General features: G+C 48.5%; 1 protein-coding gene across 2 annotated transcripts; it reads right to left on the bottom strand.

Annotated features, from left to right (window-relative positions):
• Positions 1-710: 710 nt before the first annotated feature.
• On the bottom strand, positions 711-25964 carry LOC144149617 (uncharacterized). Of its 2 annotated transcripts, XM_077681262.1 has the most exons (5): positions 25696-25964; positions 25500-25629; positions 10092-10265; positions 7714-7842; positions 711-1005 (listed from the first exon to the last, which is right to left on the bottom strand). In XM_077681262.1, exons 3-5 carry the CDS (start codon positions 10194-10196, stop codon positions 868-870), a joined length of 372 nt encoding a protein of 123 aa, XP_077537388.1. In that variant the 5' UTR covers positions 10197-10265; positions 25500-25629; positions 25696-25964; the 3' UTR covers positions 711-867. The 2 variants fall into 2 exon arrangements, with proteins under 2 accessions (XP_077537388.1, XP_077537387.1); XM_077681261.1 differs by having other exon boundaries at positions 25500-25964.
• Between the last annotated feature and the right edge of the window lie 580 nt (positions 25965-26544).

The raw sequence follows: 26544 nt of genomic DNA, 5'->3' as shown, positions 1-26544 counted from the left end.
AACATTTCCAAGCATCCAAGCAGGCACACACTTTTTCGAGCCTATTTGTTCCTCAGCATGTTGCTAAAACTTTTCACACCGCTCCTTATTAACTACCCGCAGACACGTGTACTGTGCACAACCGTTATGTTAAACATTCAAAAACGGACCTTTTTTTAGCTCAAAGGCAAAATAATTAGTACCAGCCATTAGCGGATTATATAATCCTATTTAATAACACCGGTAGCACGGAATTGTGGAGTTATAGTTGAATTACGTTTAACACCAAGGGTAATAACGACATGGGTCACAGGCTAAGCGGACCACAAGAAATAATTCACATATCGAATTACAGGGGGCATTGGAGTATGGCAGGTTTGTTGCACGTCAACCAACCTGTTACAATATCAAGATCACTATTTCTTACCTGGGTTGTTCGTGAACTTGGCAAGTGCAGGGACGAAACTTATGAGTGACAAGGATGAAAAGTTTTCGACACTTATAGCTAGCACATGTGGGTTAAATTCGAAACATCGAGCAGTGCCCGACCGCACATGACGAAGATGCAACTACTTAAATGCTGTAATACGATTAGACGTCCGCACAGTTGAGGCAGCTCGGTGCGCTAATTCAACGACAGTAAGATACCGCGTGAAAATTCTGAATTCAAGATATTTTAATCGAATTCAACCTCTACATTCATATAGAGGAAAATCTAGAGGAAGCACTGAGGGAGCACTGAGAGAACTTAAGAAGCACTTAGAGGAAGCACGACAGAGGAAGCACTTTGAAAACAATCAGTTCTAGAGCGAAAACGTCCAGAGTACCACATTCCCAACATTTTACTACAACGGGAGGTGAGTTGGATCAGGCACGGTGGAAGATTCATCATCCGAACTGGCTTTTCAGGTGGGAAATCCTGGCGTGATTCTTTTCTCTGCAGCGCCCCTCGATGTCTGTAAGGTGCACGTCGTACAAGAGCCATGCGAATCTTTTTCTAAGCTTGAGCTCCCTCAGGTAGATAACCTGCACAAAACGGTTGACTTTGGCGTTAGTTCTAAGTTATGTGCACATTGAAAACTAACACAGCTTCAATCTTTCTGGTGGCTTTTGTCGGCCTGCGGCCGCCCAATATGGTGTGATTTATCGAGTCGCTTATGACCCACGACAAACTGAAGGCTATAAACTTTTTGTGATGCTCAAACGCCAACTGTTTTGTCTACCTCTGTTCCTGTCCGTCTGGCCGTCTGTCGAATTAGCCTTTCAACCACAAGTTGAAACTGGTCAAAACGAAATGCAGCTGCGGAGAACCGTTTTAATCAAGTAAGACTGCTGGCTAGGGCAGCGCAATATCCCCCTATTTAGCGCAAATAAAATCGCAGGCACATTTGAGGCAATATGGACGTCATTAAATGGTGTCACTCGCATTCTTATCGTAAAGGATACACGTTGGGATGTTTTACGGAAGAAAGTAAATAAACCGCATCACAAACGGTGCAGACAAAGCCGGGTACCATAATCATGCCACCATAACCCCAGCAGCGGCAAAATGGTAATGTTACCGCCTCCTTGTCGGTCAGCATGGTCCACTCAGAGGTTGAGCAAGAGGCTGCTGTTGGTCTAGAATTTACTGTAACCACAGAAACAATTTTATTCGGTGATTCAAAAACTGCAATCAGAAACATCCCGAAGGGTTGGATATCTCCTCAGACGCCCAATATACTCCGAGAGTCCGCAAGAACAACATTCACGAGGTCAACATTATGTGGGCACAGCACAGTCGGCCGTACCAATGAATGAACATGCCCACTCCGAAGCTCGAGGTCTCGGCTTACGAGGCTACCCTGATACAGCCGACGTGTTGTTTCCCATGGGGGTGGGGAACATTTGCTTGCTACACCGACATTTACTGCCCACTATCGACTGGGCCGCAACAGGTACCCGGCCGCGCGCCGTATATAGACAAGTAGCAATCTGTAGCGTGGCGACTATTACTGAGTAACACCTACCCCAAGACATATAGTCGCTTATGCCTTCAGCTCTGTGGCGACATGCGCAAATGACGCTCCGCAAGGCCTAGCAACTTATATGGGCGTGTCCTATGAAAAATAGAAATATTCCACAATTATTCGTTATTCGGACGTCGGATAGATGAAACGACATTCTTCTCAGCACCGACACGACTCAAATCACTGCAGTCCAAATGGCCGAACAATGCCTCCAGGGCTCAACGGCCACTGACCGCCATTACGGAGGAAGGAGAGGCGAAAGATTCCGCAATCTCCTTCCTTACTCCATTTTGAGCACAAATAAAGTTTAACTCTCTCTCTCGCTCTCACTCTCTCCAACACGTACGAGACAATAGCAATCACAGAGGAACAGAGTTCCCACTCGGGTTGTCCAGGCAGGAGAAGAAACGAAATATAAAGAAAAAAATGCGCGCTGTAACAACAGATGGCGCTCCATCAGTGCGAAGGCGGCAAAATTGAATGGCACTGAATAAACCTCCATTCAGTTCATCACGAGAGAAGCGAGGTGGGCGAGGAAGAGCGTCAGGGTGGGAACGCAAAGCGTACTGGGAATTAAGTCGCAGGAGCGGTAGACAACTATCGTTTTTCGAAGACATTTGCAGTGAATCAAGCAAAAACGCGGGCATTTTGCCCCTGGTGTCACCTGAGCGACCGTGAATTTCGAGATTGTCTTTCTTTCACTCCATGCTGTTACGTAATTCTACGCCTGCCTAATAGAGTCTTGAACACTTAAACTAGCCTGCAAACTCTGGACGTCCGCTTGGCTCCCTTTAATTACCTTGCGCGACACCGGCAGTGAAAAGACAACAGAAAAGCGATGCTGATTTTTAAGTTCGTTATAAAAAAAAATCGTAACCGCCGTGCATTGTGCCCATTCCGCACTTTTACGTGTGTGCTCATTCACGCGTTCTTATTACGGGTGCAGTGATGTATTTCACAGTAAAACCGTCACGTATGATCGTTAACGTTCCGGTTGACGCGGTGACAACGATGGAGCATGACGGGAGAGGCCGAACATATTGGAATCGACCACGTATCTGCTCGCTTGGCTCCACATGTCGTCAAAAGACGATAGTCTTTCGCGCTCCTGCTAAGCAAGTTTCCCTCTTCTCTCCACGCCCACCTTTCAATGTTCCTCTCCAGTTTTCAGTCTCGGTCAATTAATGATAAACGCGAAGAATGCTCGTTGAACTGAATTCAACTTTCCCGCGTTAGCACTGTTGGCATTACTCCTGTTGAGTCCTTTTGTTAATGTTGCGACTCCAGCTCGAGCCACAAGCGCAAGGCTCGTTGAAACAAGCACTTTGGCATTTTGTGGCTAAAATACTCTTTTGAACAGGTTTCTCCTGTTTGCTATCCCCAAGCGTGCAAAAACTGCTGGATGTACTAGTTATGAATTTATGCGTTCCCTCATATACCTCTAACGTTTTTTTTTTTCTAAACAAAGTAGACGAGTATCAAGCGTGCTTCCAGATTTAGTTGTTCGGAAATGTTTTGACTATTGGCCTCGAGGACATACCGTGGCGCCACCTACGAGTGACGTCACTTGTAGGACGCCGAATTGTGTTGTCGTCTGCTACAGCAGATTTCCCGTGCGTATGCGGAAGCGTGTTTTTTTCTTGTGGCCACCGTCTCGCCCGCTCCTTGTGGATTTGATGCGAATTACCAAAAAAATTGTCTGTAAACCAAATCATTCGGGTAAGCAATCAGCGACTCGCTTGTTCCCGGCGACACCGCCGCGTTTAAGTAGTTGCTACCATCGCGACCCACAGCTCTTACATACGCAGCCAGCTAACGCCAAGGACAATGCAACTGATGCCGAGAAAAGTACGCTGTAAATTCATTATGAAATACTTGTGACGGGACATGTGTGTGCAAGCAAACACTTTCTAACAGCGACGGAAACGCGTCGCGCACTTATGATCTCACAGCGCGAACTGCTCGTATTGCCTGGTAAATGAATGACGCAAAAACGCTGATCAGATTGGTTCGCCGCACATGCTTAAAAGTATTGTTATGGTCTGCAGTTTGGCTTGATCAGTGCTTATTTCCCCTACGATGTTTTTATAGTCATACCCGGATTTGATTAACGATCACTGCCGTAGCCTGTACTCTGCACGGCTCATGTTTACTTTTCGCGACTTGTCCGCAATGTATGAACGGTATAAACACGAGTTTTTAACGCCTCCGAGCGGGTTCGGACAAGGCTATATTTAGTTTTCATTAGGTGCTCGGCGGGGTAATTTATAATTGCAGCGTGTTTTGTATGTTTACAGTAAGCCGGCATTTCTCAAGCATGAATTTCGAAACTCACGACTGCTCGCAGAAGGCAAGGCTGAGTACGAGGAGAAACACGTCGTTAATGATTACGGGTAATGGGGACATTTAGAATAGGAGAACCGAGCGTTGGGGGCCCCCAAGAAGTTAGAGGATCCCAAACGCAACACGCGCGTGCGCGACGGGAGGGCCTTCGCCAACAGCTCGCAGCCGGCTTCGGATGCACGTAATCGGATGTTGGGAACTTTAGGCTTGGCGTCCCAGCAGATATTTCATCGTCGTTAGAGTTGCGAGTGACAGTCCCTAACAGAACGTTTCACCGCGCTGGGAACTCTGTAAGCGCGGTGATTTCCGTTGAAGCGATCGACGATCAACTTACCTGCATGGCCTCGGCCGATCTCCGCACCGCGCGTGAACGGGCCGGCGCGCCGGGACCGAGCTCCGCGGCCGGTCGGCGTAAATCGCGGCAGATATTTGAGCATCGCTTTGAAAACCACAGCTGATGACACTACCTATCAGAATTTTTCATCACACTAACATCCACTTTCACCAAGCTGGAACTTCTTTTCCACGACTTGTGTGATTTTAAAAAGCGGCGACAAGTTGTTGCTGCCGCGACCTGCGTCGGTTCGAGCCGCACCGTCGGCTGTGCGGGCAGGCACGGTGGCTGCGTGGCTGCGTGTGCTTCTGCGAGCAGTTAACGCTTAACGATTTCCTGCTTTATACATTTCTTGCAAACATGGGAAATCTAGAAACTTCACTCGGCGATCGTCGTAGTCCACATTGTTGATCGGGGAAACAAGCCGCTGCTTATGCTTCGGTCGCATGCGTAATACACCACAACGCTCATGGTGTTTGCGGATAATCTACCACAGTTGACACGGTTATACAGTCACCATTAGGTCGAACTGCGCTTGACGCACTGAGAATTGATTGATTGTGGGGTTTAACGCGCCGACGCAACGCAGGGGATGAGGCGCGCCGTAGTGGAGGGCTCCGGATTAATTTTGACCACCTGGGGATCTTTATCGTGCGCCGAAATCTCGTACACACGGGCGTTTTCGCTTTTCGCCTCCATCAGAAAAGCGGCCGCCGCGGCCGGGAATCGAACCCGCGAACCACGAGGACGCACCGAGAATTAACTTCAAACGAAGGAAATTAACACGAAAATACTTTTAGAATGCGCTTCCTAAGCGAGGTGTCACGCGCTGCAAGCCAACTACGCAGCAAGATAGGAACGGTGATCCTACAAGTGACGTCAAAACGATCGCAGCGCCGGCCTCTCCAGTGGTGGGCCTCGCGGCCAATATTAACGCCTAGTTCAAGGGGACTACTTTTGTCCGGACGGTTGAATCGAGGAATAGTCAGAAAGACAGGACGTGAGACCAAATGTTTCAAGTTTAAGAAGCGAAAGAAAGATTATAGTCTTCGAAAGCGTCTTTAAAACAGCATCACGGCCCGTTACAGGTGAATGACACGGAAGGCCACACAGTTTAATCGTGTGTTGTAGTCAGGTATTTGGTGTTTACACGTACACGCCTCCACGCAAACATCATCTTACCCGATATGAAGAATGGCGCGGAAGAAAATCTCGTAAAGGCATATACTTTAAAACTCATTGTGAAAGCAAGCATACACAGCAAAGCTATTATAATTGCAACCGATATTTTGCACAACGTTTTTGGTGATCCGTGCATATTGCAGGATATAGCTGCCCTAAAGAACATTTTCCATGAAGAGGAGCAGCCGGGGTAACACGCACCGAAACTTGGGCGTAAGTCGTGAATTCTGGTCATTTTTCTTTTTTCGCTACATTAGGACTTCTTGCCCGAGCCCCTGTTCCGAGCACCGGATGTATTTTGCCCTTGTTGTATGCGCCCTGCCTTTATGATATTTTCGCCCTTCGTGGGCCACCGTGTTTGTTGTAAAAGCCATCGCTTTCTGTAAAACTTCGTAGCCCCAAACTTTAGGTTTTATAGCTTCATAGGTCCACACCGCTGCAAACTGTTTTGGGTGAGCAGGTGATGGTCGTTGCAGAGTTCTTTCCTAGAATACCCAATTCTATTGGGTTGGCAAAGCAACAAAAGACCTCCGTGCAGACAGCAACCGTGCACAGCCCGTTACTTTTATAAGTGTGACATAATTAATAACGAGCAGGGATTGCTCTTAACCATTGTACTGATACCTGGCCTCGGTGTATAGGCCTCTGCTCGGATACGCGGAGTGTTAACGTAGGAGCTATCAAAGACCTTCACGCCTCCCTGTCCATCAAACTTCGGAAATACCCCCCGAAGAAATGTCTTCCTTGCATTCACTCTTGCCTAGTAGCGCAGTAGCTCTGAACGGGCTCGGCGTATCGCAGACTTTACTCCACGTGTGAGCTTGTGGATGTATTTATCAAACGGGGCTTGTACCTTCCGACATCTTCTGAAATCGCAACTCAAAAACTGTCCGGCACGAACTCATTTCGGCATAGTAGTAATGCTCACTCTGAGCGCCCTCAGTGGTTATGTAACACCGATACATCCGATCTTAGGGGTGTATAGGCTTTCCCACTCTGGTATTAGACGGCTGATATGGGGATTCAAGAAGGTTGTTCCAGCTATTCACTTGTGTTTAATGGTGAAGCTAACCTTGAAGACATCAGGTGCATAGCAGAGCTGCTGCAATCTTTTATTCCCCTACTACCACCCCAAAATTCCCGTAAAATACTGAAGACCACTAGCATAACTGCAAAACATTGAGTTTTATGCGCTGTGTACAAACACATCAGTGCTTTCTGACACAAACGTCGTGTTATTGTACAACAATATATGTCAGCCAATATTCATGTTAGGCATTAACCTCTCGATATAGTTGGAGACAGGGATGTAGCCTGTGATGATCTTGTTTTCAATTTTTTTGCGGGAAGTGCATAAATGAGACGTATTCTGAATTCCCCATCCACTTGAGCATCTAGTCTAGAAGCTTCTTGAAAGAGATTTTTGCATGTAAAAGCATTGCCGTGTACTGGCAACAGCCCTGGTTCTGGCAACGGCCCTTGTTTCTGACGAACGCCTGCCCCAATATTTGATCTTGCAGCGTCAGTTAGGTACGCGCAGATGGTGTCGAAACTGGTACACTTACCGTTATTTTCCTAATATAACTGTGTTCCCTTTACTCCAGCAAGATCAACGCGTTCCTACAATCGCGTTGCTGCCCATTAGCACGGCACTTTTCTTAATCAGGTAAAAAACAACGAAGTTCTGCTTACAGAAATCATAATCCTTCTGACAAAAATGTTTTATGGTGTAACGCTTGACTGTGAACTAAAGCTGCGGTATTGAGGCATTACGTCTTTGGGGTTATAGTTTGTACTTCCAAATTTTCTTCTCCTTAAAAACTAGCGTCCAAGGCAGGGCGAAGGACAACAACCTGTGCAACTTACTTTCTCGTCTATTGTGGCCTTTGTCTCGGCAAGGAAAACAAATTTGTGGTCTTGTGTATCCGGCCACACGTAGCCGGCGACCACCGAATTCTTCAACTTCTTGGGCCTCCCAGAACTTTTGCTGCATATCTGAAACAGCAACGGGTGGCTGAGCGTTTTGTATGAGTCCGTCAGGCGTGCCACGAGGTCCAGGTATCTATGCAATTTCAATACATGAACAAAAGATGAGCCTATCTGGCGTTCTTCTGTCTAAGATCCCCAAGAAAGCATCGTAGTTTTGAATATATGATCATTGGTAAAAGTGGATATTAATTGTTTTTCCGAATGTATCTCCATCAGACTTTAGCTGTATGATCATGGGTCAAAGTGGATATTTTTGTTTTTCCTAACATGTCACCATCACACACACATTGCGGTGCCGCTAACAAACCATTGTATATTACAATTCTGCGGCAACTAGCTATGCTGTACCCTTGTATTATTGTGCTCGCCATGAGGGCGCCCGCACAGGTTTTTGAGTTCCCGCACCGACTTCTGACTGGCCTTGGTAGTGTGGGTATGAAATTGCTTTATTGCTTTCTTGATTGGGTTTGATTGATTGATTGATTGATTGAATTTATTTATTTATTTATTTATTTATTTATTTATTTATTTATTTATTTATTTATTTATTTATTTATTTATTGAATGAATGAATGATTGATTGATTGATTGATTGATTGATTGATTGATTGATTGATTGATTGATTGATTGATTGATTGATTGATTGATTGATTGATTGATTGATTGATTGATTGATTGATTCATTCATTGATTCTTCTCTTTCACTCAATGCGCTACTTAGTTGTTTAGACACCCCTGCTGGTATGCGCTACTCTGCGAGTAACACTGCCTTAGGCTCCACGACACGCTCCCAGATGGCTGACTGTTGAACCTCGAAGTACTGTCAGACTAAAATTCATTTTTCTCACCTAAGTGCCGATTGTGAATGCTCTAGAAAATAAATTAAGGTGGCCAAAGTGATTAATTTTTATGGGTAATGTTGGAGTGATTTGTACTCAGTCACAAGAGTACGCAGGCTCGTTCAATGCGCAACGATGGTAACATTAACCGGCCTGAAGTCATGAGCCGTAAGCATTGTCTAATTTGTGTCCCTCGTAACCGTCTCTTAGTCACAACTGGGATTTCTTTCGGGCAGGATCTGCTGTTCTCGCCTGATATACGGACGCAATAAATTAAACTTGGGACGACGAACATTCTATCGCCGACCGTTGCGCCCCTCCTCATGTACCCGACCTAGTTAATCGCTATCAGCCAGAGCCAAACCATGTGCACCTACCTGAAGGCGTGCATGACAGTTGTGTGTTGCAAAGGGGACGAAGTGGCTATCGCACTCGGCTACAGAGCGTTAGCACCACGGATGGCTCTAACCTTTGCTCAATCGTGAAAAGAAATTAAACCTAGTTCCACACAGTGGGAAGTGTACTGAAGCAGCTGTTTTTTCCTGACGGCTCGAACGTCAGCGGGTAGTCGCCCGACAACGACAGCGCCATCGTCGCGCAAATGTTACGGTGCGTTCGATAAAAGGAGTGGTCAGCGGAGGGATGCTCCTTCCGATGTCCCTCCCCTAACGGGAGGGAGAGGCACTCACCAATGCGACACCACTGCACCCTCTATCGATGGGGATTTACGCCGGTTTCTGCGAGGCCGCTGACCGGTTTGGGATTTCGCTCTTGCAACTGCGCGACTCACGCCCACCAGCAGGCGGGCGAAAGTTCTCTACCTACAACAGCTGTTTATCTACCAGATTTAGGGGAAATCGCTACGGAGGAGCCAGTTTCTAAGAAGGAAAGGTCGGTTGTGCAATAAGGCGGACGTGAAGCTTTCCTTCGTAGAAACTTGGAAAATTCGCTATCGCGCTACAAACTGCTAGCCACCTGGTTAGCTCAGTTGATAGAGCGGCTGCTCTAGTTAAGCAGTGGTGCCGGGTTCGAATCCTGGACCAGAACAAATTTTTCTTCAACTGTGAAGTTTCTGAGAAAGCTGTTCAGCTTTCTTTGTAGCCGTACGGCTGCACTCAGGTGGGTGTCAAACTTTCCTTCGTACCTACAAAAGCTAGGATTTTAAAAACATTGCACCTGCTTGAATGAACACCGCTTTTATGTGCTCTGACCTGTAAATACTTTGTTCTCTGGACTAGCAAAGCCTGCTGAAATGTGTCCTAAAATATGCCTATATACCCGCACAGGTCCGCATATTATAAGAAATAAATACGCTTTACCTCACTTCACATGAGCTCTCTCAAGTCCGGCTTTCTACAAAGGCGGCACACATACTTGTTCCGTGAAAATTCTAGACGAGAATGCGCTGTACTTACAATGTCGGCGCTGGTCGCTCCTGCAGATACACACGGTTGGTACTGAATGCGATCTGAGTCGACGGCATTGTCCCTCAGGATGTACGTGTTGACGGCCATCTCCATGGACAGACCAACGATAACTTCCCTCCTCGAAATCGGGAAGTTTTCCGTAACAAATGACGACAAACGCTCCTGTAATGTACGTACCGGTATTCATGCTCAACACTACGTAACATCAGACCCTTGACCTGAATGCGCACGTGTTTTGAAAGGAAATTGCGGTAAAGGCGTCATATGATCTGCTTTTTTCAACCTGTTCTTTTTGTAATCGCTGCAGTAATTTATAGGCAGAGTAATTCCGGAAAGGCATGGAAATGACTAGCGCCAGGTCCTGTTATTCTGTACGTGCACGAACACTGATCTGCTCGGTTATTGATCTGGCATGTATAATTTAAAACTGATCAATTGTACACACTTCCCCCCAATGATTAGTGGATGGCGCGAGATTTCGTAAATACTAATTATTAATTTAGCTCGTAAAAGAGCGGCTGCGTCATTAATTTCTATAAGAATCGACAAGTTACAAATATCGATGCCGTTATACGTACTTGACGTACTCGGTGCTGAAGCATTAATATTGGGAGGAACGCAAGAATATGCGTGTTCTATGACGAGGAGACGAATTCTATATTATGCTGATTTGTTATCACAATGGCATCAAACGCACTTGTGTTTAGTGATGTGTGCACCAAAGCCACGTGCATCGGAAGTGCACATAGGTACTGCGCTGGGTGTACCGGGAAGGATATTGTGCGAATAAAAACAATACCAGAATTGCTTTGTGTCAAGTCGCCGTAAAAATGACTTGGCTTTTTCTTCGTTATCAAGCATTCGTTTGTTATACATTATATCCCTACAAATTGCTTTTTAAATGTGCATTCTTTAAGCACTGGCTTTTAGTCACACTGCTGCTGCCCTTTAGGATGGGGGCGGAGCACTTTCATTCTTCTGTTGGCTCAACTCTCTGCGGAAGGCAGTTTTCATCTAGCTACGCTGGGGCGTTCCTATTCTTTGGTAAATTCTCCATTCCCTAAAAATGCTCCTTCACAGCTGCCACGTCACTTGTGATTCTTGGAACACTAATATAAATTATAACAGGCTATATCACTTCCCGAATTGTCATGCGCCATGAGACAATTATACTGTGTTTGAATGTCATTTTATGGTACTGGGAACAATACCTGTACCGAGAAAATTTGGTTTATTGTAATACTTAGACATCTCCTCTTTGTTCCAACTGTTTCAATGTATATCTGCGGGGCAACCTCAATGAAATCGTAGTTCAAACACAAAGCGTCGAAGGGCCAGCAGAAAACATTCAGTCGTAAGGATGGAAACCAACTCCAAGTGAACCGCTCTCGTTGTTGCGCACGTGAATAAAGCGATGTAGCTCTTTTTCCAGGACGCTTTAGTCATTATGAAGAGAGGGCCCGTGACGTCGATGCCTACAACTTGAAAAGCCTCGCTGCGATTCACTCTTTCACTGGGAAGGGGTGCCTTTGGAGCAGCAGCCGGTTTGAGTCTGTGCTTGCCACACACGGACCATCGTGAGATTACTTTCTTTGCCAGCTGCCGACAGTACGGGATCCAGCAAACTTTGCGCAGTTCTGTCATCGTGTTCAGAACGCCTGCGTGAAGGGTTCGCAGATGAGCAGCGCTAACTAAAAGTCTGGTTATCACGTGATCTTTCGTAAGAAGGATCGGGTGCGTTACCTCTTGGGATACCTTTAAAAACTGAAGACGACCTTTCACACTTAGCAATCCTTGCTCATCAAGAAAAGGCTGAAACTGTACAACAGCTGAGTCTGCCGGCAGGCTTTGTCCCCGAGAAATCGCTCCAATCTCATGCTCGTAGTCGTTGCATTGAGCATGTCGTATTCAGGTGTTACGGGACTCTTGAATTTCGAAGACTGTGAGATACATTAGAGCACCTTCGCTGCGTTGGCGGCAGTTTCTCACAAACCGCAAGACCCACACAGTCACTCTTATCAAACGGGTGTAACTGCTAAACATTTCTGCTTGTAGCACAGGGGTCGCATAGGTAGTCCCTGTAAGAAGCTGGGTTGTGCGCTTGCGCTTTTCGTCGTCTACTTCGTTGTTGCGACGCGCACTGTCGCCTTCTTTTGCTGGCCAGAATCGAGAATTCTGTTGCAGCCAACTTGGCCCTTTCCACCAAACTGCGTGCACACCGAGGGATTCAGCCGTCATCCCGCGCGTCAAGCAATCAGCAGGGTTATCGGTGCCTAGGCAATGCCTCCAACTTTCTGGGCTGCTTAAGCTCTGTACCTCTGTCACCCTACTTGCAACAAGTGGCTTCCATTGCTTTGCAGTACTTTTGACCCAACAGAGGGTGATCGTGGAGTCAGACCAGAAATACACTGCGATTGTTTGACTCAAGGCCGTATGCCGGTACAGTAATCCCTCATTATAACGAAATCGCTTTACTCTGAATGTCACTCTATTCGAACTTTTTTGTGGTCCCAACCCAACCCGTGCATTGTAGGCCGCTTTACTCGAGGCGCACTAAGAGCTTGACCCGCTTAGAGCGAAATAGCGAGCGTGGGCGTCGCCGAGCGCCGGCGACCCAGCGGCGAGTCAGACTGTGAAATGGCGGGTCAAGGAAAGGTGGTACTTGCCCGGCAAATGTTTCGAGCTGTTCATGCTCGATTCGCGCCATCCGACTTAAGACAAATAGTCGAAGTGCGGGGTAGGGTCACTGAATTTTGTTCCTAGACGCTGGTGAATGGCGTTGACCTGACGGTGCACGACCACCGACACCCGAACCGCAGAATTAGCAATTTCGTCGACCAGGGGGCGCTGAAAAAGACTTGTTTTGCAAACTTTACGGCTGCACACCTCAGGAAAGAATTACCCAGAGATCAAGCGAATTGTCGTGTGCAATACCAGTCAGTGTTCAGTATTGCCCTGTGTACCCACACAACCGTCTTATGGATGACGGTTCGATGCAAAGAATCTGCAAGTGGTTTTCATAACTGACGATTGCCAGAGCCACGGGAAGATTGACAACCTCACGGCGATCGCCTTGGAATTTTTCCCTGAAAACACAACCGCAATACTCCAACCGATGGATCAGGGCATCACCTAAACCACGCAGGAGCTGTACCGCAAGGCACTTTTGAGGCGCATGCTCACAGCGTATGACGCCAGCACGAGATACAACATCTATTTGCTTGGCGCGATACATTTGCTGAACATTTCATGGAAAGAACTTGCACCTTCGAAGGTAGCCAACTGCTTTTTGCCCGCCGGCTTTTCCCGCACCCTTGTCAGCGGCCCTGACAATGACCAGCTTAATTAGGACTGTACTTGCAGCGACCTACATGAGGCTGTTCGTAAAATTGCTGGCCAAGAGGCAGAGCGTGACTTCGAGACATTTGCGTTGGCTGACGCTGCGGCTCCCGTGGTCGCCCCAACTTCCGGATGTGGAGATAATTGACACTGTTGTTGGTGGCCCCGACGAGGGCGAAGAGCCACGTGAAGAGCCAACTATGGTGCACATGCGGGAGTGCTTATGCCTGTTGCGAAATAAATTTCAATGCACGGGCGGTGACCACAGCCTCATGCAATTCTTGGTCAAATGGAAGCAGGGGTTGCTTGTACGCGGCAAGAACTTGAAACAGCCAAAGCTCGCAGCCTTTCCAACACCTGAATAAAGATTTGCTTCAGGGAATACATTGTGTTTTGATTCCTCGCGGTTATGGCAAAATTAAAGCTCAACCTATTTAGATATTCTTGTGCGGTTGCTTATATTGAAATACCGCTTATAACGAAAATTTTCGCCGTTCCGCTGACTTTGTTATAACGAGAGATTACTGCATTTAGCCATTCGTGCTCCGATCAGGGCAGACACCAGCTCCAACCGAGGCAGAGACATCACTTTTAACGGCGCTACTTTGGGACTTAGCGAAGATAAGGTTCATGTTACCCACTTCATTGTCAACTTGCGTCCTTAGGTACGCACATGCGCCGTATGCTTTCGGCCTTGCATCACAAAATATGTGAAGCTGCCAAGTTGCCTCGCCGTTAGGCAGTGGGCAAAGTGGGAAAGACCGCTGTTTGAGGTTACTGAGATATGAGCACCAGCTTTGCCATTCCACTTCGAGATCGTATGGCAGTTGCTCAACCCAGCCAACTCCTCTCTCCCACAGGCGCTGAAGAAGCACTTTAACACTTTACCACAAAAGGCTCCGCTAATCCCAGAGGGCCAAATATCCTCGCTGAATCCTGTAGTACCGCGCGTTTAGTACTGACTCCTGGGCATGCGCCTATTAGAACGGCAACTGTAAAAATGGACATCTAGTCGGTGGAGGGCGTCCACGACAGGCCCAGCACTTTTTGCGGCTCGTCCGGAACGCTACTTCTTTGATCGCTGAGTGCCATCCTAACTTTCTCCGAATGGAATGACCATTTTCTCATTTGCATTCCTGCATCAATCATTATCTTTTTCGCTTCCGCAGCTATCTTCAATGCCTCGTCCGCAGTGGTAGCTCCCGTGACGAAGTCGTCGACGTAGAAAGAGTCCCTGGGTACAGCCGCAGTTTCCTGAAGTCCGACACGCTGGTTATCTAAATGGCAAAGCAGGACTGCGTTTAGCAAGAGTGGGCTCGCTGTAGTTCCAAATGGTACTCTTTGCATCCTCCATTCGTCGACATTAGGAAGGGCGTCCGGGTTAAGCTGTGCTTCGCTGTACCACAGAAACCTTAGGGAATCCCTGTCCGGTGGTCGCACGATATTCTGCAGGAAGGCTTTCTCTATGTCCAGGACGACATCGACGGGGTGCACGCGAAAGCGCAGAAGAATTCGTACAATGTCGCGAATGACCTTTGGTCCTTTCTCGATGTGGTCATTTATGGATGATTTTTCCGATGCATGGGAAGAGGCGTCGACCACTACGCGAAGTTTTGTTGTTTTTGACTGCGTTCAAATGACCAGCTGGTGAGGCATGTAGCACACATGCTCAGAATCTGTTTCATTTTTCATTCTTTCCGCGTGTCCTTCGCTCATGTAGGATCTCATGGCGGTGTCGTAACTTCCGCAAGTTCTTTGCTGGGACACAACCTCTTTGTGGGACTCTTTAGCCGTTCCACAGCCACTTTTTTGTTGTCTGCCAGTTCGGTAGCGGGTTCTTACCACGGAAGGGAAACCTCATAGCGGTCCCCCTTTTTTTTATGCTTGCAAGGGTGAATGAGCTCTCTTCTTGTTTCATGCCCTCTTCATTGGTGACTCGAAAGGCGTCCAGCTCCCAAAACGCTTCCAAAATTGCTTGTTGTTTGATGTTGCTTTGCAAACCAATCTTTAAAATGCAGACATTTGTCGCCATTGTCAGAGAGCTGTCAATGCTGAGGAGACACTGGAATGTCCATCCAAACTTTGTCTCTATAGCTGCCAAGCTTTTGTTCTCTGTGGAGCGCAGGACTTTACCCTACAGAAATTTACAAAGATGATCGGCTCCAATCAGAAGTGCGATTGCCTCTACAGCTGGCATTCCTGGGTAGATTAGCTTGATGCCGATAAGTCCCCCCTTAGCCTCCACTTCCTGCACGAACGCATGGTCAAGCGGAACCGGTACAACGTCTTCGCAAATGAATGGCACCTCCACGGCCTATATGATTATTTCGGTGTCGCTTTACTGCCTCCTTAAGCGCAGTTCTATAATGCGGAAATTTTCAATCTTTCCAGCTGTCATTTCCAAATGTGTTTAGGTGGTAGTCCTTCCGTCCTAAAACCCACAAGTTAAAAGTTTTAGAAACATCTTCCCGAATGATGGTCTTTTGGCTACCCTCGTCTAGTACACCACGGATGTAGACGCACTTCTTTTCTCTAACGGCCCAGCTGCGGAACGTCTGCAGAGCCACTTCATCGTTCGTTTCCCTTTTAGCGGATGCATGTGCGTTGGTTGTGGCGACTTCTTTCGGAGCAGTTTCTTCCTGGAGCTCCCTACCTGCTTTCCCCCAGTAGGGGTTGCACACCGAAGAGGCATGGCGTCTGCTGCAGTGAAGGCACCTCACTTTACATTTACATCTTTTCGACTGGTGCCCCCACGATGTACAATGAAAGCAGCACCCTGCTTTGGCCAATTTCTGCTTCTTTGCTTTTGGTGGGAGGGGGGACGGGCAGTACTGGGTATTGTGTTTCCTCGAGGCGCAAAAGAAACACCTCCTCGCCTGCTCGGTCTGCGTGTTAAGTACCACGGCGCTCGGCACGCGTTGCCTTTTTTCTTTTCGCACCGCCGTGTGGAAGTTTGGGGGCTTTGGGGCACGGGCGTCTTCGGTGCATCTTTTCCTGATTTCTATCTCGACGACAAAAAAGTGAAGTATGTCCGAGAGCCTGCTGTCTGCGCCCCACGCCGAAGAGGTGGGCGACTCTGGTGGCGACTGATTGGCGGGATATTCGGCCCTGTTGGCTCGGCTCAATTCCCTATGAAAGTCAACGAAAATTTCTTTTGGGAGCTCTGATAGTACGACGCTGCTAAGCATTGCCGAGTAGGAAGACATCCTCATGCCGAGTCCTTTACGTCCACGAATGTGGGCTTGCATGTGATCATACAATTGGCGCAGCCCGCGTACGCCCTCGGACGAAGCTACGCTGGAAAGGGTTCTCAATTGGGCCAAATGTTCCTCTTCAATTCTTTCTTTGTCGCCAAATCTTCGCTGCAGTATCTCTACAGTATCTTGATAGTATGCCTCTGTCGCCTGAAGCCCTCTTACTGCTGTCACGGCTGTTCCCACAAGCAGCGACCTTAAACACTGGACCTTCTCTGCCTTTGAGAGCTCTTAGTTGTCGTGCACTGCCTTTTGGAAACATTCTCCAAAAGCTCCCCATGCTGACAGCTCACCGTTGAAAGGTTCCAAGCGCAGCTTGGGCAGCTTCAGTCCTTGTTGTCGAGGCTGGGCAGGCAGCTGAGGCTGTGACGTTGTGATGCTGTTTGCGGTATTGGTACTCGCATGCAGTGCCGCGATCCTCGCTTTGAGGAGGCCGATGGCTTCTTTTGCCTGATCGTCGTACTCGATTGTCTCTACGTACTCTCCCTCGAAGGCGTCCTCTGGGAGGCCATCCTCGATCTGTCCTTTTATTTTCCTAAGTTCGCTGTTGTTTAACTCCAATCGCTGTAAAAGGGCACTTAATTGTTCCACGCCTGAGTCTTGCCGCGCCGTTGTCGCCTCGTTGATGATGACGGTGTCATGTCGTCGTCGAGTGCGTCGCTTCACTTTCAGCTTCTCCATCGCCTTTCTCTTTATCCCTACTCTTGTACTGTGTTTACCTCAACTTTAGTCCTTACGCCCGGTTTCGGCACCATTATGTTATCTGTTTCTCAAGAAAACTGAATTACATAAAATTTTGAGGACGACATGAGAGTAGGGTGTTAAATATAATGAAAAAAAACGGCATTACTTCCACTCGTACAGAAACAACATGTCTTCTTTTGTCGAAGTCACAATGCCGAGTCCCTCCAAATCTTCTCTTCACGGGTGAGGGGGAAGCTCTCTCTCTCGGGATGGGTCGGACCCCTCCGGCGCTCCGTGGTGCGTCTCGGGTTCCGGCTTTCTCGGTGAGCTCGGCGATCTGTTCTTGTTATTTTTCGTTGGCGTTGGTCTTGAGGCGATTTCTTACGTCAAACCAAGCCTCGAATTGCTCGCCGTCTACGTCGTCGCGGTAGACTCCCGAGTTCGTTCATTTCACGACGGACAGACAGCTATCAACAAATCCCCTCCTTGTTGCCGATGTGGGTTAATATCAGCCGCGTTCTTTCTTCCGGATGGCTGTTTGGGTCCTGTTAAATTACGCAGGAAATCGTCCTAAGGCGATTCCACTGTTTTGTCTCTCCAAGGTTTTGTCAGGATGTGGCCGGCGTTTATCCAAGTTTTTCCCAAGTAGAACACTTTCCGGGTCTGGTGCCTGTACTCAGCGATTTGACGACGGTTAATGTTAAAATACTGGACGTGAAAATACGATGTAACGGTTAAATACTGGAACATTCGAACACCACTCTGGGTCGAGCTGAGAAGTATAGTATAGATGCTACCATACCAGTTATTTTACGCGTTCATGCAGCACGTTTAGGATGTGATTCTTCTAATTCATGCAATGCAGCCTTCGCGTTTGGTCTGACTCCATACGTTCAAAAATATGGGTCCCTGTATCTGCGTGTTTAGGTGCAAATATAGTCGAAAGAAGATAGTCTTCTGTTGCCCCCGCCTCGTAAATGTCTCTCTTCTGCCCTCCTCCCACCTCCCCGTAAAAAAGACGCAACAGAACTTGGCTCAATAAAATTCAATTTTCGTGCGTTCGCAATTGTCGGGTGTAATGTGTTGGAACCTTTTTCGATTGCTCTTGAAGCAGCTTGACGAGACATTTCTTAGTACCACCCTTAAAGAGACACTAAAGTAAATTTGTCAAGCTACCGGTTTTGCTCGCACTGCGTATACTGGCTCAAATTAACACACTTTTCATCGTTTATCTGATTGATAAGTGGGTAATTATTTTATTAAGCGCGAAAGAAGAAAAACTACCATGCGCAGTGTGTGGCGGCCGCACCAACGAAAGGCTGTGACTACGGGAACAGATGCACCTTGATTGGACGATGTCCAAGGTTAGCATTCAAACAACTTTCGTTTTCGGTTCTGTAAAACAACATGCTTGACATCCGACGGCGTCGTTGGATGGGCATTCTCGATATCTCAGTATTCGTGGTACCGCGCTTCTGTCATGTTGACGGCTGCAAAATGCCTAAGATAAACCTCCCAGGACGGCTTGGAATCGTAGCAATCACTAGCCGAGGGCTACGCAGTAGATGAACGCCCTCGGCGTCACCGCTACATTTAAATGCTATGCGCCTTTCCCCCATATTCCGAGCTTGCCTCACTCATGCCTGTATTGTAAAAAGCGTGTTCGCATTAGGGCAAGCGTCAGTTGATTCTGGCCTTTGCCCACTGCCCGCAAGCAGTCGGTGTTAATGGCAAAAGCACGCCAACGAGAACTTGCTAACGCGTCAGTGTCACCCTGCACGCCTTCTCTGAACTAGTTCGTGGAGCAGTGAACGTTACGGCCCAAAGATGGTGAACTCATTATAGGGTTCCTGCGGTGGAGTTTTGGCGGCACGCAGCGCCCCCTCGTGTCCGACACGTCTGCGTAGTACAAAAGCAGACGACCCTCGCCGCCCTCCATGCGGTTTCAATTACAAGGCAGAATAAAACTTGGTAGTACTAAGTCTAATCGCTTTGTGGCGCGTTTAAATGTCTGCACACTGTATGAAATAGCCTTTAAAGTAGTTGTAGATACTAAATAAAGTAATATCCGCTCAAACAAGCCGATTTATCGGTTTTCTTTTCAGCGAGCTGTCGCGGTCATCGCGGCGTGGGACAGTACCGCGAGGTCGGGTGGTCTAACTTCCTGACTACGATTACCGTTCTTTCTTCTTGCGTGCGGTCGACAAAGGAAAGTTAACGAGTAGCATAAACACGGAACGCTGCTCAGCCTATAGCATGAGGTAACTGCAAAAGGTTCCTTCGGCGGAAGCATGCAAGCGAACCCAAGAATTGCGCAGCCGACTCATCTGCCACTGCTGGCCTGGCACCACCTTGAAAACGAGTGGAAATTTTGTTTCGTATTTTCGCAAAATGAATGATCTTAGTAACGTTTTACGCGGCACGATTTACGAACGGCAGTGTACATGTATACTAGCGAGTAGCTAGGTGAGGCATTGCTTCAAAAAACAAATTAAGCGCAATAAAGGACGCAAAACAATCACCAAAGCGCACCCCGCTGCCTGCAGAAATGTGTACTTCTATATTTGCATAACATAACATACCACAGCCGCATACACGGCGCGCGGCCCCGAATATTTACATACGATCAACACTGACTCTGTTGGTTATCATCGCCGCTAACAATCTGGACGCCGAAACGCCAGTTTTGTCATCAAATGGAGTTACACAGCGAGACGAGAACAGAAAATTGGTCGCTTCGAGTTGAATTGTCCCCCATCTTCGCACTTCGTCAGATTATTGCCAAATATTCTTTGCGATTCGCTGAATTCTTTCGCTTTGCATTCAAAGCCCCCCTGCTCCTCCCACTCGATTTGCCGTCGAGCCCTCTGCCGTGTCGGCTGCATGCAACTAGGCCCTACACTTCAAAACGTTGCTGACCCTCATCCTCGCCTATTAAGGGCGAACTGGGAATATATGATGCAAGAGCGTAATTAGGTAAAGTGAGCGCAAACAAAGAAAGCGAACGGCCTTTTGGTTCGCCCGACCACTTTGTCTTTTAAGGCCACTAATTTCGGAGTCGCGAAACAGATTTCACGCTTCTCACGCTCGCTGAATTTTGTCACTGAGGCACACAACAAAACGGCAAGATGGCGCTGCACCATGTATTCGTAACGGCGACGCAAACGAGCACTATTTAATGAAAGTGCACGCATAGTGCTCAGGTACGCGAAAGAGCGGCGCATTGCAGCAGGCGAGCCAGCGGTCTGCCGGACCCGCTGTCTTTTTAAAGCACCATCATCGCCGATGGCGCCACTCCTCTTTTTTGATCGGCTGTTGTTGAAAAGTCCTTGTCACCTAGAGTACTAGTTTAAACTACAAGTTTCACTTCAAATTTCACTTTATACTACCATCGATTGGTGAACATGCGAGTGGGAGAGCGCCGTCACCGTCCCGGCACTTTCGTCGGCGCTGTAAACGTATTTAGCGCTGCAAAGCTTTTTCCCCTAATCCCAAGTTGATCGCCAGAAAAGATCCGACTCGTCGAGGATGGGTGGCCATGTCGCCAAATAATCGGGAGCATCGAGCACACTTTGCTTCTGTCAACACGCGATCCTACGTAACCCGCGCAGCTTTGTACTACCCGAAAGTACCGCCCGGAAGCCGCTTGTGCAGCGCCCCCTGGGCAGCGCAGGAGGCCTATAGAAAACATCGGCCGAAAACGAAAAAGTCAACTTACAAAACAAAAATAAAAAAAACAATCCACCCTGGGGGATTCGAACTTGTGACTTGCAAAACAACAAACCTAGCGCTCGAGACCACTCCCCCACGGGTCAGCGCTGCCAGCGTTGGAAATAAAAGATATATAATGTATAACTAGTTTACACTTTGTTTAGTTTTACATTTCAAGCAGCTTAGGTGACTGTTGTATAGCGCTCGTGCAGTACGCGTCCCCCAAATATGCACAATATTTCAGTTCTAGCAATTGCATTTCTTAGACGGAAAAGCTTTCGCAGATATGTGGTCGTGCTGCTGACTGCTGTGCTTGTACTTCCAGCGCAAAAAAGTGCTTCGTGCTCCCTACTTTTACGCTGTACGGTAAAAGTATCAGTTGATTTTATTTCCTCAGTTCCTATATTGACTTCGCTTACTTCTCCCGCCTTCCAGTGGCGTTAGATTTTCCGCCTAGCGTAATAGTCGGCGAAGCGTCGCATGTGCGCTTGCGCAGCGCTTGTGTGGAGCGACCTTGACTTGGAGCAAGATACAGTGTACAAACTAAAAAAGTGAACAAAGGCACATTCTTCCATTCACAAACGTGTCATGGTTTCGTTTCAACTGAGCGAACCAATTGCGACGACCCGTCGGCGGCCGGCGGACTAAACGCTGGGCCGGCTGACCCTGCCGGAAGTTCGGCGAGCCGGCAGTAGCGCAGTCAAGCCAAGTTATCTCCTCTTAACATCACACAAAAACGCCACAGAAAATGGGTGAGGATGCAGAGAGGAGGACAACGTTTTCGAATTGATTTTTCTACTTAATCAATTCGCGTGTACGCGCATAGAATGGTCGAAACAAGGTCTATGGACTAGGGACGACAATTTGCTCTAGTAATCCCGCAATGTTTAGAAATCACTAAAGCCTCCCTTTAATCTCCTTTTCCCAGACCGTTTCTTACGAATTCTTGTTTTTTGTTTGCTATCACAAAACCAATCTGGCGTCATGTTTTATTGATAAAACGCTGTTAATGTCAGCTATTTACTGTAGTTTTCCATCAAATATGCCGCCTCCTTTTATTGCCAAGCTTTATATGTGTAACCCTCTACCTCCCCCAGTTTTCGTTCCGGTGAAGCCCGTTTACCCGGCGCCACTCCAGGGATCCTCAGCGACACCGGCTACCCCTATCTTGCAACAGTTATTCCCCTCGCCAGAACCTATGACTGCCGCACAACTTGCGCAATCGGTTGACAACAGCGGGAACGCTGTTATCAGATTATTGCGGAGAATCAATGCAAGCGCGAATGGGTGTAAACGTGACCGAGAGCCGATACCGCCGAACATGTAGCGTTGGCTGCAGGTGCCTCTAATTCCGCCTTCACAAGTAGCTGCTAATCCCTCCACTCCGTTTGAAGAAAAACTTGCCAGGTTGGAACGCCGGCGTCAGCCCATATTTTTTTTTTTTTTTTTTTGCAACTTCATTGGTTTCCCGAGCGACACTTTCGCTGGTGTATTTCATGCCTGCGCCCATCACTCGTTGCCGGTTTATGCGTGCATGGTTTGGGAATGGAAGGAAGGGGGCGTTCACGCACAGCTAGGCTTCATGCCGATACCGATTGCATGCCCGTCCTGCTGGTTGCAGATATAAACGTGAACGTCTCGTTTCCCAGTGCATTCTGTCAGCCGTCCTCCGAAATCGAGGTTTGAGTTTGGTTTGGTGTGTTTCACAGTCAGTGAGATGCCTAGGAGGGGTCGGGAAACGGACAGTTACAGTGGCGTCCAGTATGATACAGCTTGAGGCCTTCCAAATGTTCACTCGCTATGGTCTTGGGCCCTTGAAAGAAAATACGTAAACAGTGGAAGTGTGTTCTACGTTGATGTGGCAGGACCGTCGCCCCTGGGGTTCTTCACTGCCCCTGTACTTCTGGGGAACCAGATAGTCGATGAGCTCTCCTACCCGGTTCCTAACTCCGCGTAAGATGTGGCGATACGAGTACGCCTCGGATCCGAAGTCAAGGACTTTATTCACGGACTCTCCACCCCTCTGTGGAAGGTATTTTGCGGGCTAGGTACCACCCTTGGCCTACAGTATTTTGGAACGAGTGGTGCAGCTCCTACACCCCGCAGGTAAAGAAACTGTGTGGTTTTGGGGCCGCGCGCGCGGCTGCCCGAGCGCGTACGTATACCAACCGGGTGCCTCCCTCATGCTCTCTCGGCTAGGAGATTAGGAAACTGCTTCTGTGGTTTAGAGAAATCGTCACCGCGATGACGGCCAGCTTACCCCATCCCCTTCAAAAGACCTGAGCAAAGCCGATGAGAGAATACTACGGCGCCTGCAGACGAGCACATTTATGTGTGCTGCAGTAGCAAAGCATTTCGACCCTAAAACAGATGGCCGGTGTCTGCACTTTGGGGAGGTTTCCGATACCCTCCACGTGGTGAGAGCATGTCAGCAATCCTGCTCTATCCCCAAAACCTTCCCCTACCCGATAAGCACGGGAGGCGGCCCTGCTCATTTTCTCGGGATGGGGTACCAAAGGGCTCTAGCTCAACGCGCAAGAGCGGCGGCCTCGATCAAGGGGTTCCCGGAATAGGGAATGCAGCTGTGCGTAGGGCCACAGTCCCTAATTGTCTTTTCCTTTCACTCCGTCTCCGCACGGGGAAAACGAGGAAAGGTGCGGTTAGTACACCGACAGGGGAAACTCTCCTGGCTTAGTAACGGCTAGTAGGCCCGGACCGATCTCCTCTGCAGAGCCGCTACACCACGGCAATGCCAAAAGACTCTTGTTCCATTCAGCGAAAGAGTAGGCACAGAGGAGGACATAAGAAAAGGGCTCGCAGACCCAGTGGGACCCTTGCGAACGTGTGTTGGCTTGCCAACATGGGTTTCAGTTCACGTTCGCATACAAACTTCCGGTGTCCGGAGACCGTGAAAAGCAGGTGTTGCAAGTACCCGTGTATAGTGGAAAGCTTCACTGGTGATTCATGAGTACCTTGTGCGGGACAGTTGATCGAGGACGTTAGTACGCATCGGCCGCAGAGCTGGGGGTCGGGGGGGGAGGACCTGGCCGTCGCCACTAAATAGGGTACTTCCTGTCTCCGACAGTTGGGGCCCAGTTATCGGACCCTATGGGTGAGCGGTAACCCGTGGCAGAGACCGCACATTTGGCAATTGGCACTGTCTGATGCCCTCGTTGAGCAATCAGTCTTGGAAGAGAGTCAGACAAAAGGATTGGAGCAAAATTGCTTCCCTCATTCCCACCCTTTTCCCATAACCCATCCCGATGTCCAAGTTCCCGTTCCCAGCAACCCACCCTTTCCGGCTTTTTCCTAGGGGGGACAGGAGGGGTCCCCACGGGCTCGTCCCCCTGGCGGTGGGTCGCAAGAAAGTCTTTCCCATTAATTTCTCTCCACCTTCGTGTGGACAAAATTCTCTTTGCCGGTTGGCCCTATTTTTGTACTGTTGCAATTGGGTATAACCGGTTGTACTTCGTGTGGTACCGGGGAGCTATTGAAAGCTCCATTTACTCATGTCCTCCTGAATGACTGACGCATGTAATTCGCTTGGAGGCTCAAAAGTTGGGGTTGAAGAAGCGTCGGCCGCACACTGGAGCGAATGGGCGTGAAAACCACCGAAAGGTGCTTCTTGCAGCAAGTGAGCCAACTGGGAAGGGGAGTTCCTAGCTACGGAAATAGAGCAGGCGAGGTGCAGCGGATGTTTTCCTTTTCCACCAGCAGTTCTGCTTTGGTGGATACTGGAAGAAGTGATAGTGGCCGTTCGGGATCTATTCGGTGGCAGGCGTGATCTGCTGCTGAGTAGGCAGGAATCTTGTCCGGGAGCATCCACAAAACACGGAAAGGGCATGAATAAGTGTGCACAATCGCGTGATTCTATGTGGCCAGACTTGTACAAAGCGCGACGCGACGCAAATCCCGAATCGCTGCCGTTTAGCCTGTATAACGTTACAGTTTGTCCCCACTAGTCAATGTGGATGCAGGCGCCTACAGTCCATAACGAATGGCAGTAAGTTCTGCTAGCAGGCTTGGGAGTGCACGGTCTCGTACGCGCTGCTTTGGTTTAGGACAGGGCAACAGAGGCACGTCCAGGCCGTAGTGAAGATGCAGTGATATGCCCCGGCATGCACAAAAGCCTGAACAACCAGCCGTTGCGTCGCAGGCGCCCACTCAGGGACATGAAGGATGGCGTCTGGGGGCTGGAGAGGGTCAGAGCCAGAGCTGCCTTGTCAGAGGCTTGTTGTCTGTCACCTGATGGTACAGCCAGGGTGGCCTCGCGGCGCAAAGGCTGGCATCATGTCAGGCGGCTTGCCTACTTAACAGAACCGTATTTTCAAAATAAAATTTTCTTTGTTCTCTCGGGGATAAAAAGTCCCCTGCTATAGACAAAAGTATCGCTGAGGTTGCAACTCACCAGGGATGGGTACTCGACATCACCCGTCTTCGGCGACTGTTGTGCCAATGGCGGCAAGGCGACGCAGCCTTTATCGTGCTCGACGGTACCGGTGGAGCTGATGACGATCACTATGTCCGCAAATGAGTGCCTGCGCACAAATAATAACAAGTCAGGGCTAATATTTGTACCTTCACGAAGCAAACGTCATTCCTACCCTCATGAGCTTTCCCTTCAACCGAGTTTAGTAGGCTTGAGGCGCATCTGGGTCCTTCAAAATTTGTAAAACCCGACAAAGCTATCGAAAGGTCGCATTCGCTTGCAATACGCGCCGTCATTTGGAACAAGGTGCACCCGACATTTCATGACCACTACGCGACCGTGCAGAAGGCGCGAAGCAATAGGTTTGGATCCCATCCATGGCCTTATCACCACCGTTATGAGAACCATTTTGTTTCATGCCCTTTTCAGCGCTAGCATCATTCCTTCCCCCTGTAACCTTGGCTTTAAATAAGGCAGGAACGCATGACGTCGCCTCGTACCATCTTTTTGACATCTGAGCATACAGCTTGGCGCATCAGCCGCGCAGTCAGCCTCTTAACGTCCCCGCATTGCCTTTTTGCCGGGCTCATGCTGGCTTAGGGGCACCATACGTCGGTACACTGGCTCAGATAGCGCTACTTCAACGCCCGGGGCCATAGAAGCTTATAAATACTAGGTCTAGTCTTTGTGTATGTTGCTAAGGTGCGAATGTAATCCATAGACCCGTGGTCTTCTTGCCATAACACCGCATCGTCCACAGCACTCTCATACCGCGTTACGCTGGTGCCTGATCCCCTGCATATTCCGAAAGGCACGCATTCGCCTCATACTTCCCTCTGATATCACCCCCAATAGCGCTGTGCTATCACGGACGCGTTAGAACGGGGCAGGGACATTGCGTGCATTTCTACATTCTCATATTCTTGCTGTCTTGTTTCATTTAGAATAAGCCAAGTCTGCCACTACACCCGAATTCCCCTTCAAAAAAATTCGTTTCTGCTTCTACCAGACCACCTTTCCGGGG

This window comes from Haemaphysalis longicornis, unplaced genomic scaffold (assembly GCF_048455015.1).
Source record: "Haemaphysalis longicornis isolate Haplotype H1 unplaced genomic scaffold, Haemaphysalis longicornis Haplotype H1 scaffold_8, whole genome shotgun sequence".
Classification (NCBI taxonomy): Eukaryota; Metazoa; Arthropoda; class Arachnida; order Ixodida; family Ixodidae; genus Haemaphysalis; species Haemaphysalis longicornis.
Note: the sequence above shows the minus strand (reverse complement) of the source record. Positions and strands in the feature narration are given on the sequence as shown.

What these genes read in the sequence shown, in the direction of transcription:
- LOC144149617 (XM_077681261.1), bottom strand. Translation starts at nt 10,196, where the DNA reads ATGGAGATGGCCGTCAACACGTACATCCTGAGGGACAATGCCGTCGAC. An exon ending in GAGCGACCAGCGCCGACATT is followed by an intron (nt 7,843 to 10,091) that starts GTAAGTACAGCG and finishes TTGCTGTTTCAG; the next exon opens with ATATGCAGCAAAAGTTCTGG. An exon ending in AGGCCACAATAGACGAGAAA is followed by an intron (nt 1,006 to 7,713) that starts GTAAGTTGCACA and finishes CGTTTTGTGCAG; the next exon opens with GTTATCTACCTGAGGGAGCT.